At 31.7% G+C, this 13,275-nt stretch overlaps 2 protein-coding genes across 5 annotated transcripts in view; one reads left to right on the top strand and one right to left on the bottom strand.

Annotated features, from left to right (window-relative positions):
• spg (dedicator of cytokinesis spg) overlaps nt 1-13,275 on the bottom strand; it is a 296,364-nt gene that overhangs the window by 105,775 nt on the left and 177,314 nt on the right. The window lies entirely within an intron of this gene.
• The window catches only part of Inx3 (innexin 3), a 35,860-nt gene that overhangs the window by 6,153 nt on the left and 16,432 nt on the right, over nt 1-13,275 (top strand). Inside the window, exon 2 of the mRNA XM_073961603.1 lies at nt 9,329-9,654. Within this exon, the coding sequence (XP_073817704.1) occupies nt 9,492-9,654 (163 nt within the window). The 5' untranslated portion in view covers nt 9,329-9,491. The remainder of the gene's footprint in view (nt 1-9,328; nt 9,655-13,275) is intronic.

Raw genomic sequence — 13,275 nt, 5'->3', positions numbered from 1 at the left:
GTTTGGTAACCGTTGAATAATTAACGCTGATAAATTGAATTTTTCGAAAAAGTAAAACTGTTATTAATGGGTTATTTTCTGTGACAATTTATTTTTTTACGAATAATTTGAATCTAATTGTGCCTAGTCTATCATAATTTGATAACGTGATATTACGAATTTTTAATTCGAATCATTTTAGTTCTTGTGTTAGTCTCAAAATTGTGAAATTCCGTTCTTGGGTTATTATTGAAAATATTTAAATTAAAGCAATTATTCAAATTTAATAATATTCATTTAAAACAAAAACGAATTCAATAATTCCATTCCAAACCCAAAACATTCAATACAAGATTATCTAGTTTGCTATTTAAAAAGCCGACGATAGCCATTACAATAATGGTGGTTAAAAAGAAAAGAAAAAAAACTAAACGAAACCAGCTAAAGACGGGAGCAGCCACAAGCAACAAGTACAAAGAATAAGAAAATCATCTCAAAGTTAAAACCAGAGTTAACATTAAACCACTACTGGAGATTGAATTGGTAATACATACACAGAGATAGATACGAGGTATACAACTAACAAGTCATTCAGTCAGTCAGTTCGACACGACAGAAAGACAGACGGACTTACGAACGGTTGTCCAGGCTACCTATCTACCTACCATACTTTGAAATACCTTAAAACCAGTTTCAAAAAGAAAAAAAGGCAATAAAAATTCAAATGTATACAAGATTTGGGAAGAGAAGAACTAACAAGAAGAAATAAAAACATACAAAAGAAACTATAAAGACAACAACGCCAACATACATGATAGGCCAAAACATAAAAGGGAAGAGTAAATAAAAGAAGAAGAAAAGAAATTTAGTGTTGGTTTTTTTTTCTTTGTAGGAATGCAGGCAGAGGCACTTCTTTTACCTAAGAAGAGCTCCTCTTGTTTTATTGTCCTCACAAGAATTTTGAGGGCTCACAGAATGAACCTTACACACACCACTTAAGAAAACATCATTTGTATTATCATCATTAAAGAGAGTTTTAAGTCTCTCTTTTGTTTATCTCTTAGGTAAAAAAAACAAACACATGATAACAAAACCGGTAAAATCAGGGTTTCCAAGGCGGCAAAATATGTAAGAAAAAAATAGAAATATGGAAGGTGGCGCAAAGACTAATGATTTTTTATATAAAGATGGTAGACCTCATGTGGTAGGGTCAAATGTAAAGTGAAGTAGTTTCGAAGCAATTGGAAGTATATCAAATCCTTTCGTTCGGATCGAATGTATTTCCTATTTCCCAAACATAACCATATAATTAGGGAGTTTATTAAGAAGATCGATCGTATATCCTATTGGCTCCACATAACCATACAATTTAGGTAGTTTATTAAATGCGAGGAAGCTAAAGCGTGTAATCAAAATTTAATGCCTCAGTAAAGAATTATCGATCCAAAAACGGAAACGCCACACACCCACCACACAACATAGTGGTGGGTGTGTGGGTTCGAATCGTCGGCTTTCCTTTTTCACTTGCATAATAGATCATAAAGCTCGATTAAAAAAAAATTAAAAAATTAATCTTAATAAAAAAAATGATCTTCGCCTAAAAAGGCAACAATTTTCAAATAAAGGAAACGCTTATATTGTTATTATTGGGCTTATTTGGAAGAAGACCAAAGAGATTGGGACTTATACCTCACTGAGGTAGGATATACAATTTAGGGAGTATATTAAATGTCAGGAACCAAAATCGTGTAATCAAAATTTAAAGCCTCAGGAAAGAACCCAGCAAAATTTGAAGGAAGGGGTTCTATGCGATGACGTGATTTCATTGCATCTTATGCATTGGTTCGAAGGAAGTCGTGAAAGATCCGATCTTTCCATTAGCTTTTGAACCCGTGTAAAGGAAGTGGTGAAAGATCTGATAGTTTCATCAGCATTTGAACCCATGCAAAGGAAGTCGTGAAAGATCCGATCTTTTCATCAGCCTATTTCATGAACCTATTTCATCGATCCAATAGAGATGAATTTTGTGTTTTTATTTATACACATTTTTCGAAATATATAAGATATATTCTTTGCAATAGGCTAGATTTACTCGGAGACTTGAAATCACAACCAACGTTGTTAAAACTCTCGTCGTAATGATAATGTCATTGCCAAGGGTTGGTGAAAATGACATGCCAAAGCATTGGTGAAAATGATATGTCAAAGCATTGGCGGAAATGACATGCATTGGATTCAAAAATGAATAGCATCTTTTGGGGTCCACGCTTATATTTTGTTGTTTTTTGTAGATCATTTCTCTAAATTTACCTTTATGACGGCAATGAAGGAACCCACCATAGCGCTAAACGAGTTAAGATTTCTCAATTATGAAGTTTTCCACAAGGGGTTCGGGGTTCCCGAAATTATTCACAGTAATAACGAAGCACAATTCTTATCAAAATCTTTTCAAGAGATTATCCGAACGTACAAAATTAGTAATATAAAAACTGCAGTGTACATATATCCTCCTTTACTCAACGCCACTGAGTGCGTGAATCAATCGTTAATCACCGCAATTGGGACTTTTTTGGAAGATGATGGGACTTATACCTCACAGAGATTGAAGGAACTACTTACTTACTTAGCTGGCCCATTACAGAACATTTGTTCCATAGACAGAACTAAGAAAAGATCTCCAATTCTCTCTGTTTCGTGCTTCGCTTTTTGGAATACCGCGTCTTGTCATCTCTTCATCCACTTGTTTGTGCCATCTATTCTTTGGTCTGCCAATTCTGCGTGCACCGCCTTGTGGCTCGAATTTATACGCCTTTTTGGCGGGTTCATCATCGCTCATTCTATTATATGGCCTAGCCAACGCAATTGCCGCATCTCGATACGTTTAACTATATTGACGACGTCGATATTCACCGTCAACGCAGATCGGTCCGTAGGTGGCGAGGTATACAAAGTATTTTACTACCTCAAAATTATAGGAACCAACTTCAACAGTTGGCCCGATCTCAATGGACGCATTGCGCTTTGACACCATCAGGTTGGTCTTCTCGCCGTTTACCGCCATATCCACTTTAGCAGATTCTCCTTCGACCTTCATAAAGTTATCGGTTACTTCTTTTACTGATCGTCCCATGATGTCTATATCATCAGCATAAGCAAGTAACATGTGGCTATTGGTGTAGATTGTGCCACTTCTTTTGACGTTTGCCTCTCGTATAACCTTTTCTAGCAGAATGTTGAAAAGATCACACGAAAGGCTGTCTCATTGCCTGAATCCTCTTTTGGTACAAAACTCTTCGGTGAGGTTCTTTCCTATTTTAACTGAAGATCTTGTGTCAGTTAGAGTCATTTTACAAAGTCGAACGAGCTTTGCGTGGATACCAAATTCAGACATTGCTTGGAATACCTTTGAACGTAGCGGGCTGTCGAAGGCTGCTTTATAATCGACAAAAAGGTGGTATATGTCGATCTGCATCTCTTGGGTCTTCTACAGGATTGAAGGAACTATTATATCAAACCATTTAGTTAAGATCGATCGTATTTCCTATTCACCCAACATAACCATACAAGTTAGGGAGTGCACTATGAAGTGTCCTCGGATTGATCGTATATCATATTGCCTCAACATAACACATATTTTTTATCGTAGTAGATCATTTCTCTAAATTTACTTTTATGAAGGCAATGAAGGAACCCACAGCGATGATCGTGATACAGTTACTCAATGAAGAAGTTTTCCACAAGGGGTTCGGGGTTCCCGAAATCATTCACAGTGATAATCAGTATGTACAAAATTAGTTATATGAAAACTGCAGTTTATTTCCCACAATCCAACGCCACTGAGTGCGTGAATCAATCGGTAATCACCGCAATTAGGACTTATTTGAAAGAAGACCACAAAACTGGGGCTTATACTGAGATCGAAAGAACTATTTGAACTATAAAAACCCCTTTCGTTTTGTATACTTCATTTGGTTCATCACATTCCTTTCGCCCATCTAGTGAAATATGCTTTTAAATAGTGTGGTGACAAATTCCTAAGCTTTTTTTTTCATGCATTGTGTAGGTAGCTCTTTTAATGAAGAGGTAATTATTAGCTTATTTTATATAATTTATAGTTAAAATAACTTCCATAGGCCTCACATTGCAAGAGGGCTTTCTATTGAAGATTTATGTATAGAAGACCTTCTTTAGGTTTCCAATAGTCAGGACACCTTGTAAAGGTCTTCCAAAGTAGGAAGACCATCTGTACATCTACTATAGAAACAGATAATGTCTTTTGTAGATAAAATACCTTCTAGAGCCCTAAACACATCCAACGTTCCAGCAAAGTTAGAAGTCACATCTGATAGAAGAATAAAAGAGCAAGGGCAAAATAGATTGAACTTTTCTATATTCTTCTATCAGAAATTACGTGCAAGTTTGCTGAAACGTTGGATGTGTTTAGTAGAGTTGGGCAATATAGTTACTGGAGCGGATCGATCTTTCTAGTTCCTTTTGCCAAAAGGAACTAGTTCCTTAATATAGTTCCAAATAGTTCCGAGAGCGATATAGTTCAATGCATCTTTCTCGTTCCTCGTTCTTTTTATTTCCTTCATTCCAAATAGTTCCGAGAATGAAGTTGTTTAACGCATCTTTCTCTTTCTTTTTGTTTTTATTTTTTGGTGGATGAATTGACATAAAAATAAATAAATTGCATCAATGTAACGAGGATGTAATTTACATTTATTTAACAATGTGGCCGCATCTGAATGATGAAGGAACCGAACGTGAAATATCGAAGAAAGAAAATGAATTATATAAATGAAAGGAATTATATGCACGGCTGGAACTATATGAACTAAAGGAACTATATAAATGAACGAGCCGGTTATAGTTCCAATAGTTCCTTGTCCGGAATAGTTCCTTGGAACTAGTTCGTTCCGGAACTACACAACTCTAGTGTTTAGGGCTTAAAGGTCTCCCACGACTTTTAATAACTTTCACATAATGGAAACCCAAAACCAATAACCTTGCAAATATTTCAATGTAAATTTCAAATCTTAAAATTTCGAGTTGTCATTTCGTTTTTTTTTTTTGCATTTTGAAAGTAGTTTTTTAACATTTTGTAGGTCAACAATACGCTCACCACATGTTTTATGATTTATTTAATAATACAACAACATTTTACTCGCTTTGTGATTACTCATTACAAGGGGCTTATGGTTAGCTGGCTGGTTGGTGGTTCATTGGCATTGTTCTACAAATTATTATAGTTGATATTTTTTGTTTTGAATTTTGTTTTCATTTAATTATTTTTCTAGATTATTTTGATTTGTGGTCGGTCTTCCACATGTTCTTTCATTTATTGTTGTAAGTCTCCAAAAGTAGGTTTTTAGATTTTAAAGTCAAACAGCTGGGAAGAAGAGTATTTCAATGTAAAACTAATCAAATAATTTATGAGTTTAAGTGAGGCTGAGGCTGGCCTTATCATTTGAATTTTGAGTAAATTAACAACAATAACAATAATGAAGTGATGTTGTGTAGTAAACAAAAATTATGTGACGTTTTAAAAGTGACGTTTTTTAACTTATTTGATAAGGAAATTTGAGATGTTGGGGAAGTGGGGGCATTGCTCCTTATTAAAAACAAGAAAAAACTTTTTAGAAAATACACTTTCACTTTTTTAGTAGAAACAGTGAATTTGGCGAAGTTTTTTAATAGATAAATTAAATTCAGCAAACTTTTTCAATAGAAAAAGTGAATTCAGTAAACTTTTTCTTTTTAAGATTTGAAATTTACATTGACTTTTACAGTGGACATAGTGAATTCAGCTAACTTTTTCGGTAGAAAAATTCAATTTAGGGAGCTTTTTCAGTGGGAAAAGTAAATTCAGCGATTTTTTTTCAATGGACAGCACACTTTTTCACTAGACAAAGTGAATTCAGTAACTTCTTCAGAAAGAAAAGTGAATTCAGAGGACTTTTTCAGAAGGTAAAGAGAATTCACCGGATTTTTTAATAGAAAAAGTGAAGTCTGCTAACATTTACAGTAAAAAACGTGCATTCAGCGAACTTTTTTAGAAGGTAAAGTGAATTCAACAGACTTTTTCCAAAGAAAAAGTAAATTCAGCAAACATTTTCTATAGAGAAATTGAATTCAGCAGACTTTTTCAGTAGACAAAGTGAATTAAGCGGACTTTTTCATAAGAAAAATTGAATTCTGCGGACTTTATCAGAAAAAAAGTCAATTCAGCGGATTTTTTCAGAAGAAAAATTTAATTCGGCGGACTTTTTCAAAAGAAAAAGTGAATTTAAGGGACCCTTTTAGTAGACAAATTGAATTCAGCGAAAGTTTTCCGTAGAAAAAATGATTTCAGTGGAATTTTTCAGAAGAAAATGTGAATTCAGCGAAATTTTTCAGAAGGAAAAGAGAATTTAGCGGACTTTTTTAATAGAAAAATTAAATTCAGCTAACTTTTCGGTAGAAAAAGTGAATTCAGCGAACATTTTCAGAAAAAAAGTGAATTCATCGGACTTTTTCACAAGAAAAATTGAATTCAGAGGACTTTTCAAGAAGGGAAAGTGAATTAAGCAGACTTTTCCAGAAGGGAAAGTGAATTCAGCGGATGTTTTCAGAAGAAAAATTTAATTCAGCGGACTTTTTCAGAAGAAAAATTTAATTGAGCGGACTTTTTCAGAAGAAGAAACGAATTCAAGGGACTTTTTCAGCAGACAAAGTGAATTCAGCGAAATTTGTTTATAGCAAAAAGTGGACTTTCTCAGCAGACAATATGAATTCAGCGAAATTTTTCAGAAGGAAAAGCGAATTTTAAATATAAAAATTGAATTCAGCGAACATTTTCAGAAGGAAAGTGAATTAATCGGACTTTTTCAGAAGGGAAAGTGAATTCAGTGAACTTTTTCAAAAGAAAAATTGAATTCAGCGGATTTTTTCAGAATAATTCAACGAAAGTTTTCCGTAGAAAAAAGGGAATTCAGTGGGCTTTTTCAGCAGACAATGTGAATTCAGCGAAATTTTTCATAAGGAAAAGTGAATTAAGCGGAGTGAATTCAGCGGACTTTTCCAGAAGGAAAAGTGAATTCAGCGGATTTTTTCAGAAGAAAAATTTAATTCAGCGGACTTTTTCAGAAGAAAACGTGAATTCAATGGACTTTTTCAGTAGAGAAAGTGAATTCAGCGGACTTTTTCAATAGAAAAATTGAATTCAGCTAACTTTTCGGTAGAAAAAGTGAATTCAGCGAACATTTTCAGAAAAAAAGTGAAACAATGTGAACTCAGCGGACTTTTTCAGAAGAAAGAATGAATGAATGAAGAAGAATGACATTTTTCATTAGAAAAAGTGAATTCAGCTAACTTTTTTAGAAATAAAAGAGAAATAAGCCGAAATTTGAATTTGAATTGAATTCTGCGAACTTTTTCAGTACACAAAGTGAACTAAACGAATTTCTTCAGTAAAAAATTAAATTTAGCGAAAATTTTACTTAGATACAGTGAATTCAGCTAACTTTTTTCCATAGAAAAGTGAATTCAGCTAACTTTTTCAATTGAAAAATGAATTCAGCTAACAATCATCATAGATAAATTGAATTCGGGGTAAATTTTTCCATAGAAAAAGAAAATTCAGCAATTTTTTCCTTATTTTTTATATTAAAATAACGTTTTCAGATAACAAAAAGTGAATTCAGCTAACTTCTTTCATAGAAAAGTGAATTCAGCTAACATTTTCCTTAGAAAAACTGAATTCAGCTAAATTTTTTCAATAAAAAAGTGAGTTCATCTAACTTTTTCCATAAAAAAACTGAATTCAGTTAACTGTTTCCATTGGAAAAGTAAATTCAGCTAACTTTTTCCTTAGAAAAAGTGAATTCAGCTAACTTTTTCAATAGAAAAATGAATTCAGCTAACAATCATCATAAATTCAGGTAACTTTTTCAATAGAAAAAGTAAATTCAGCTAACTTTTTTCTTAGAAAAAGTGAATTCAGCTTACTTTTTATATTAAAATAATGTTTTCAAATAACAAAAAGTGAATTCAGCTAACTTTTTTCATTGAAAACTGAATTCAGCTAAATTTTTTCAATAAAGAAGTGAATTCATCTAACTTTTCCATAGAAAAACTGAATTCAGTTAACTGTTTCCATTGGAAAAGTAAATTCAGCTAACTTTTTCCTTAGAAAAAGTGAATTCAGGTAACTTTTTCAATAAAAAAGGAAATTCAGCTAACTTTTTTCTTAGAAAAAGTGAATTCAGCTTACTTTTTATATTAAAATAATGTTTTCAAATAACAAAAAGTGAATTCAGCTAACATTTTCCTTAGAAATACTGAATTCAGCTAAATTTTTCCATAAAGAGTGAATTCAGCTAACTTTTCCCATAGAAAAACTGAGTTCAGTTAACTGTTTCCTTCGGAAAAGTAAATTTAGCTATCTTTCCTCATAGATAAAGTGAATTCAGCTAACTTTTTTTTCATAGAAAAGTGAATTGAGCTATATTTTTCCTTAGAAAAAGTGAATTCAGCGAACATTTGTGATTTAGGCAAACAATAGAAAAAGTGAATTCAGCTGACCTATTCACTAGACAAAGTGAATTCAGAAAACTTTTTCTGTAGGAAAAATGATTTCAGCAAACATTGTGCTCTAGAAAAAGTAAATTCAGCTTACTATTTATATTAAAATATTCGTAATGTTTTCAGATAACAAAAAGTGAATTAAGCTAACTTTTTTCATAGAAAAGTGAATTCAGCTAACATTTTCCTTAGAAAAAACTAGATTCAGCTAAATTTTTCCATAAAAAAGTGAATTCAGCTAACTTTTTCCATAGAGAAACTGAATTCAGTAAACTGTTTCCATTGGAAAAGTAAATTCAGCTAACTTTTTTTCATAGAAAAATGAATTCAGCTAACTCCCCTCATAAGTAAAGTGAATTCAGCTAACATTTTTTTATAGAAAAGTGAATTGAGCTATATTTTTCCTTATAAAAAGTGAATTCAGCGAACATTTTCAATAAAAACTGTGAATTCACCCAACTTTTTTTATTGGAAAATGTAATTTAAGCAAACTTTTTCAATGAATTCACCTGACATTTTCAGTAGACAAAGTGAGTTCAGAAAACTTTTCTGTAGGAAAAGAGATTTCAGCAAATTTTTCAGTAGAAAAAGCGAATTTAACTAACTTTTTCGATTGAAAAATTGAATTCAGCAAACTTTTTCAATAGAAAAAGTGAATTCAGCAAACTTTTTCGGTAGAAAAAAATCAAATTCAGCCAATTTTTTATTCATTCAGCTAATAAATAATAATAGCATCGAAATAGTATCACATTATTAAAGTTTTTTCTCTCTTCTCTTTTTTCAGATAAGAAACCCACTGCAACTTCCAAGAAGTTATATAAATTTAAGGATTCAGCTGCAACAGGAACAAGACGTAGCGCGCTTAAAACATTCTATTGTGATTTAGTTGTAATCAACCAAGTTTAACTACAAGAAAACAACAAAAACAAAAACACCAAACCAGCAAAATGGCAGTGTTTGGTATGGTATCAGCCGTTTCAGGCTTTATAAAAATTCGATATCTTTTGGATAAGGCGGTCATAGATAATATGGTGTTCCGTTGCCATTATCGGATAACAACGGCCATATTGTTTGTTTGCTGTATTATTTTAACGGCCAATAATTTAATCGGTAAGTGCAGTTAGACAAAGGCAAAAGATTGAAAAAAAAAGAAAACAATAACAAAAAACTGTTTCCAATAGACTAAATTTAATATGCATATCTTCTACATATGTAAATTGATTAACAATGGATAAACAAAAGACAAAAAAGAGACAATAAAAACAAACAATATGTGAATGAGCTAATTAATTTTTTTTGTGTGTTACTACAAATTAACAAATTCTTTCAAGCGTTTTATTTTCTTTTATTCTATAGTTTTTTTGTAATATTTATTGTAATGGCATCGGTGGGGGGATTTTTTATTATAAATAGTCATAGCTGAATGAGTGTTTGAAATGGCTTTCGCCATATTTATAATTGCAGTCTGTCTGTCATTCATTTAACACTTTGCGTGAAAAAAGTTAACATTGTTAATAACAACAACAACAGGCTCAACCATTGTTAACCATTTAACATACATATTTAACATTTAAACATTGCAAACAATGTGAAAAACATGTCTGCATCTAATTAGAATACATGTGTAAATATGGGCAAACATGTGAAAAAGATGCATGACAAACTCTTGGGTGTCGATGACTTTAATTAGCAATGGGCGAAAAAATATGGTGTAATAGTAAAGCAATTGCAACACCTAAATATATGAAAAGGTACATTTTCAACAAACTTTTTTCAGTAGAAAAAGTGAATTAAGCTAACTTTTTCAGTGGACAAAGTTAATTCAGCAAACATTTTCAAGTGAAAAATTGAATTTAGCAAACTTTTTCAATAGAAAAAGTGAATTCAGCAAACTTTTTCAATAGAAAAGTGAATTCAGCAAACTTGTTCAGTGGAAAAAGTGAATTTAACTAAATTTTTCGATTGAAAAATTGAATTCACCAAACTTTTTCAGTACAGAAAGTGTATTAAGCTAACTTTTTCAGTGCAAAATGTCAATTCATCAAACCTTTACCGTAGAAAAAGTAAATTCAGCGAACTTTTTCAGTACGGAAAGTGAATTCATAAACCTTTGCAGTAGAAAAAGTCAATTCAGCGAAAATTTTCAGTACAGAAAGTGAATTCAGCGGGTATTTTTAATAGAAAAAGTGGATTCAGCGAACTTTTTTATAGGAAAATTGAATTCAGCGAACTTTTTCAATAGAAAAAGTGAATTCAGCGAACTTTTTTAATAGGAAAATTGAATTCAGCAAACTTTTTCAGTATAAGAAGTCAATTCAGCAAACTTTTTTAGTAGAAAAAGTGAATTCAGCGAACTTTTTCAGTAGAAAAAGTGAATTCAGCTAACTTTTTCTGTAGAAAAAGTGAATGTAGCTAAATTTTTCAGCACAAAATGTCAGTTCAGCAAATCTTTGCAGTAGAAAAAGTCAATTCAGCGAACTTTTTCAGTACAGAAAGTGAATTCAGCGGCATTTTTATTAGAAAAAGTAAATTCAGCGAACTTTTTTAATAGGAAAATTGAATTCAGCGAACTTTTTCAGTATAAGAAGTCAATTCAGCGAACTTTTTCAGTAGAAAAATAGAAAAAGTGAATTCATAAAACTTTTTCAGTGCAAAAAGTTAATTCAGCGGACTTTTTCAGAAGAAAAGATGTCAATTCAGGGAACTATTTTAGTTGAAATGACAACTCAGCAAACTTTTTCAGTAGAAAAAGTGAATTCAGCGGGCATTTTTAATAGGAAAATTGAATTCAGCGAACGTTTTCGGTAGGAATAAGTGAATTCAGCAAAGAAAAAAATAAATTCAGCTAAATTTTTAATAGAAAAAGTGGATTTATCGAACTTTCTCAGAAGAACACGCAAATTCGGTTGGCTTTCTCAGTAGATAAAGTGAATTCAGCTTACATTTTTAATAGAAAAATAAATTCCGCGGACTCTTTCAGTAGAAGAAGTTAATTCAGCGAACTTTTTCAGTAGTAAACATGAATTCAGGGAATTTTTTCAATAGAAAAACTGAATTCAGCGAACAATTTTAACAGAAAAAGTTAATTCAGCAAACTTTTTCAGTACAGAAAGTGAATTCAGCTAACTTTATCAGTGCAAAATGTCAATTCAGCAAACCTTTGCAGTAGAAAAAGTAAATTCAGCGAACTTTTTCAGTACAGAAAGTGAATTCAGCGGGTATTTTTAATAGAAAAAGTGAATTCAGTGAACTTTTTTGTAGGAAAATTTAATTCAGCGAACTTTTTCAGTATAAGAAGTCAATTCAGCGAACTTTTTCAGTAGACAAATTTAGCTCAGCAAATTTTTTCAATAGAAAATGCTAATTCAGCAAACTTTTCAGGGAATTTATTCAATAGAAAAAGTGAATTCAGCGTACTTTTTCAGTAGAAAAAGTGAATTTAGCTAAATTTTTCACTACAAAATTTCAATTCAGCAAACCTTTGCAGTAGAAAAAGTCAATTCAGCGAACTTTTTCAGTACAGAAAGTGAATTCAGCGGGCATTTTTAATAGAAAAAGTGAATTCAGCGAACTTTTTTAATAGGAAAATTGAATTCAGCAAACTTTTTCAGTATAAGAAGTCAATTCAGCAATCTTTTTCAGTAGAAAAATTTAATTCAGCGAATTTTTTCAAGTTAAAATGTTAATTCAGCAAATTTTTTCAGAGCAAAAATTGAATTCAGCGAACATTTTCAATAGAAAATTTGAATTCAGCAAACTTTTTCAGTAGAAAAAGTAAATTCAGCCGACTTTTTCAATAAAATAATAAATTTCGCAAGCTTTTTCGACAGAAAAATTTAATTCAGCGAACGTTTTCGGTAGGAATAAGTGAATTCAGCAAAGAAAAAAATAAATTCAGCTGCATTTTTAATAGAAAAAGTGAATTTATCGAACTTTTTCATAGGAATACGTAAATTCGGTGGACTTTCTCAGTTGATAAAGTGAATGAATACAGCTTACATTTTTAATAGAAAAAATAAATTCAGCGGACCCTTCAGTAGAAGAAGTCAATTCAGCGAACTTTTTCAATAGTAAACTTGAATTCAGGGAACTTTTTCAATAGAAAAACTGAATTCAGCGAACAATTTCAACAGAAAAAGTTAATTTAGCGGACTTTTTCAGTAGAAAAATTGAATTCAGCGGACTTATTCAGTAGAAAACGTGAATTCAGCGGACTTTTTCAGTAGAAAAAGTGAATTTAGCAAATTTTTGCAATAGAAAGATTGATTTCAGCGAACTTTTTCCGTAGAAAAAGTGAATTCAGCGCACTTTTTCAGATCGAAAAGTGAATTCAGCGGACTTTTCAGTAGACTAATTGAATTCAGCGACCTTTTTCACTAGAAAAATTGAACTTAGCGGACTTTTTCAGATCGAAAAGTGAATTCAGCGAACTGTTATTCCTATAAAAACATAAGTCAGAAACTTTTTTAGTAGAAAAACTGATTTCAACGAACTTTTTCAATATAAAAAGAGAATTCAGCTAATTTTTTCAGTACAAACTGTGAATTCAGCGGACTCTTTCGATAAAAAATTGAATTCAGCTATTTTTTTTCAGTAGAAAAATTTAATTCAGCGGACTTTTTCAGTAGAAAAATTGAACTTAGCGGACTTTTTCAGATCGATAAGTGAATTCAGCGAACTTTTTCAGTAGAAAAGGTGAATTTAGCAAATGTTTGCAATAGAAAGATTGAT

The sequence above is a fragment of the Musca autumnalis genome, unplaced genomic scaffold (genome assembly GCF_047663935.1).
Source record: "Musca autumnalis isolate F117 unplaced genomic scaffold, ASM4766393v1 scaffold_1, whole genome shotgun sequence".
Taxonomy (NCBI): Eukaryota; Metazoa; Arthropoda; class Insecta; order Diptera; family Muscidae; genus Musca; species Musca autumnalis.
The sequence above is the reverse complement of the archived record's forward strand: the minus strand, read 5'-3'. Positions and strand labels throughout refer to the sequence as shown.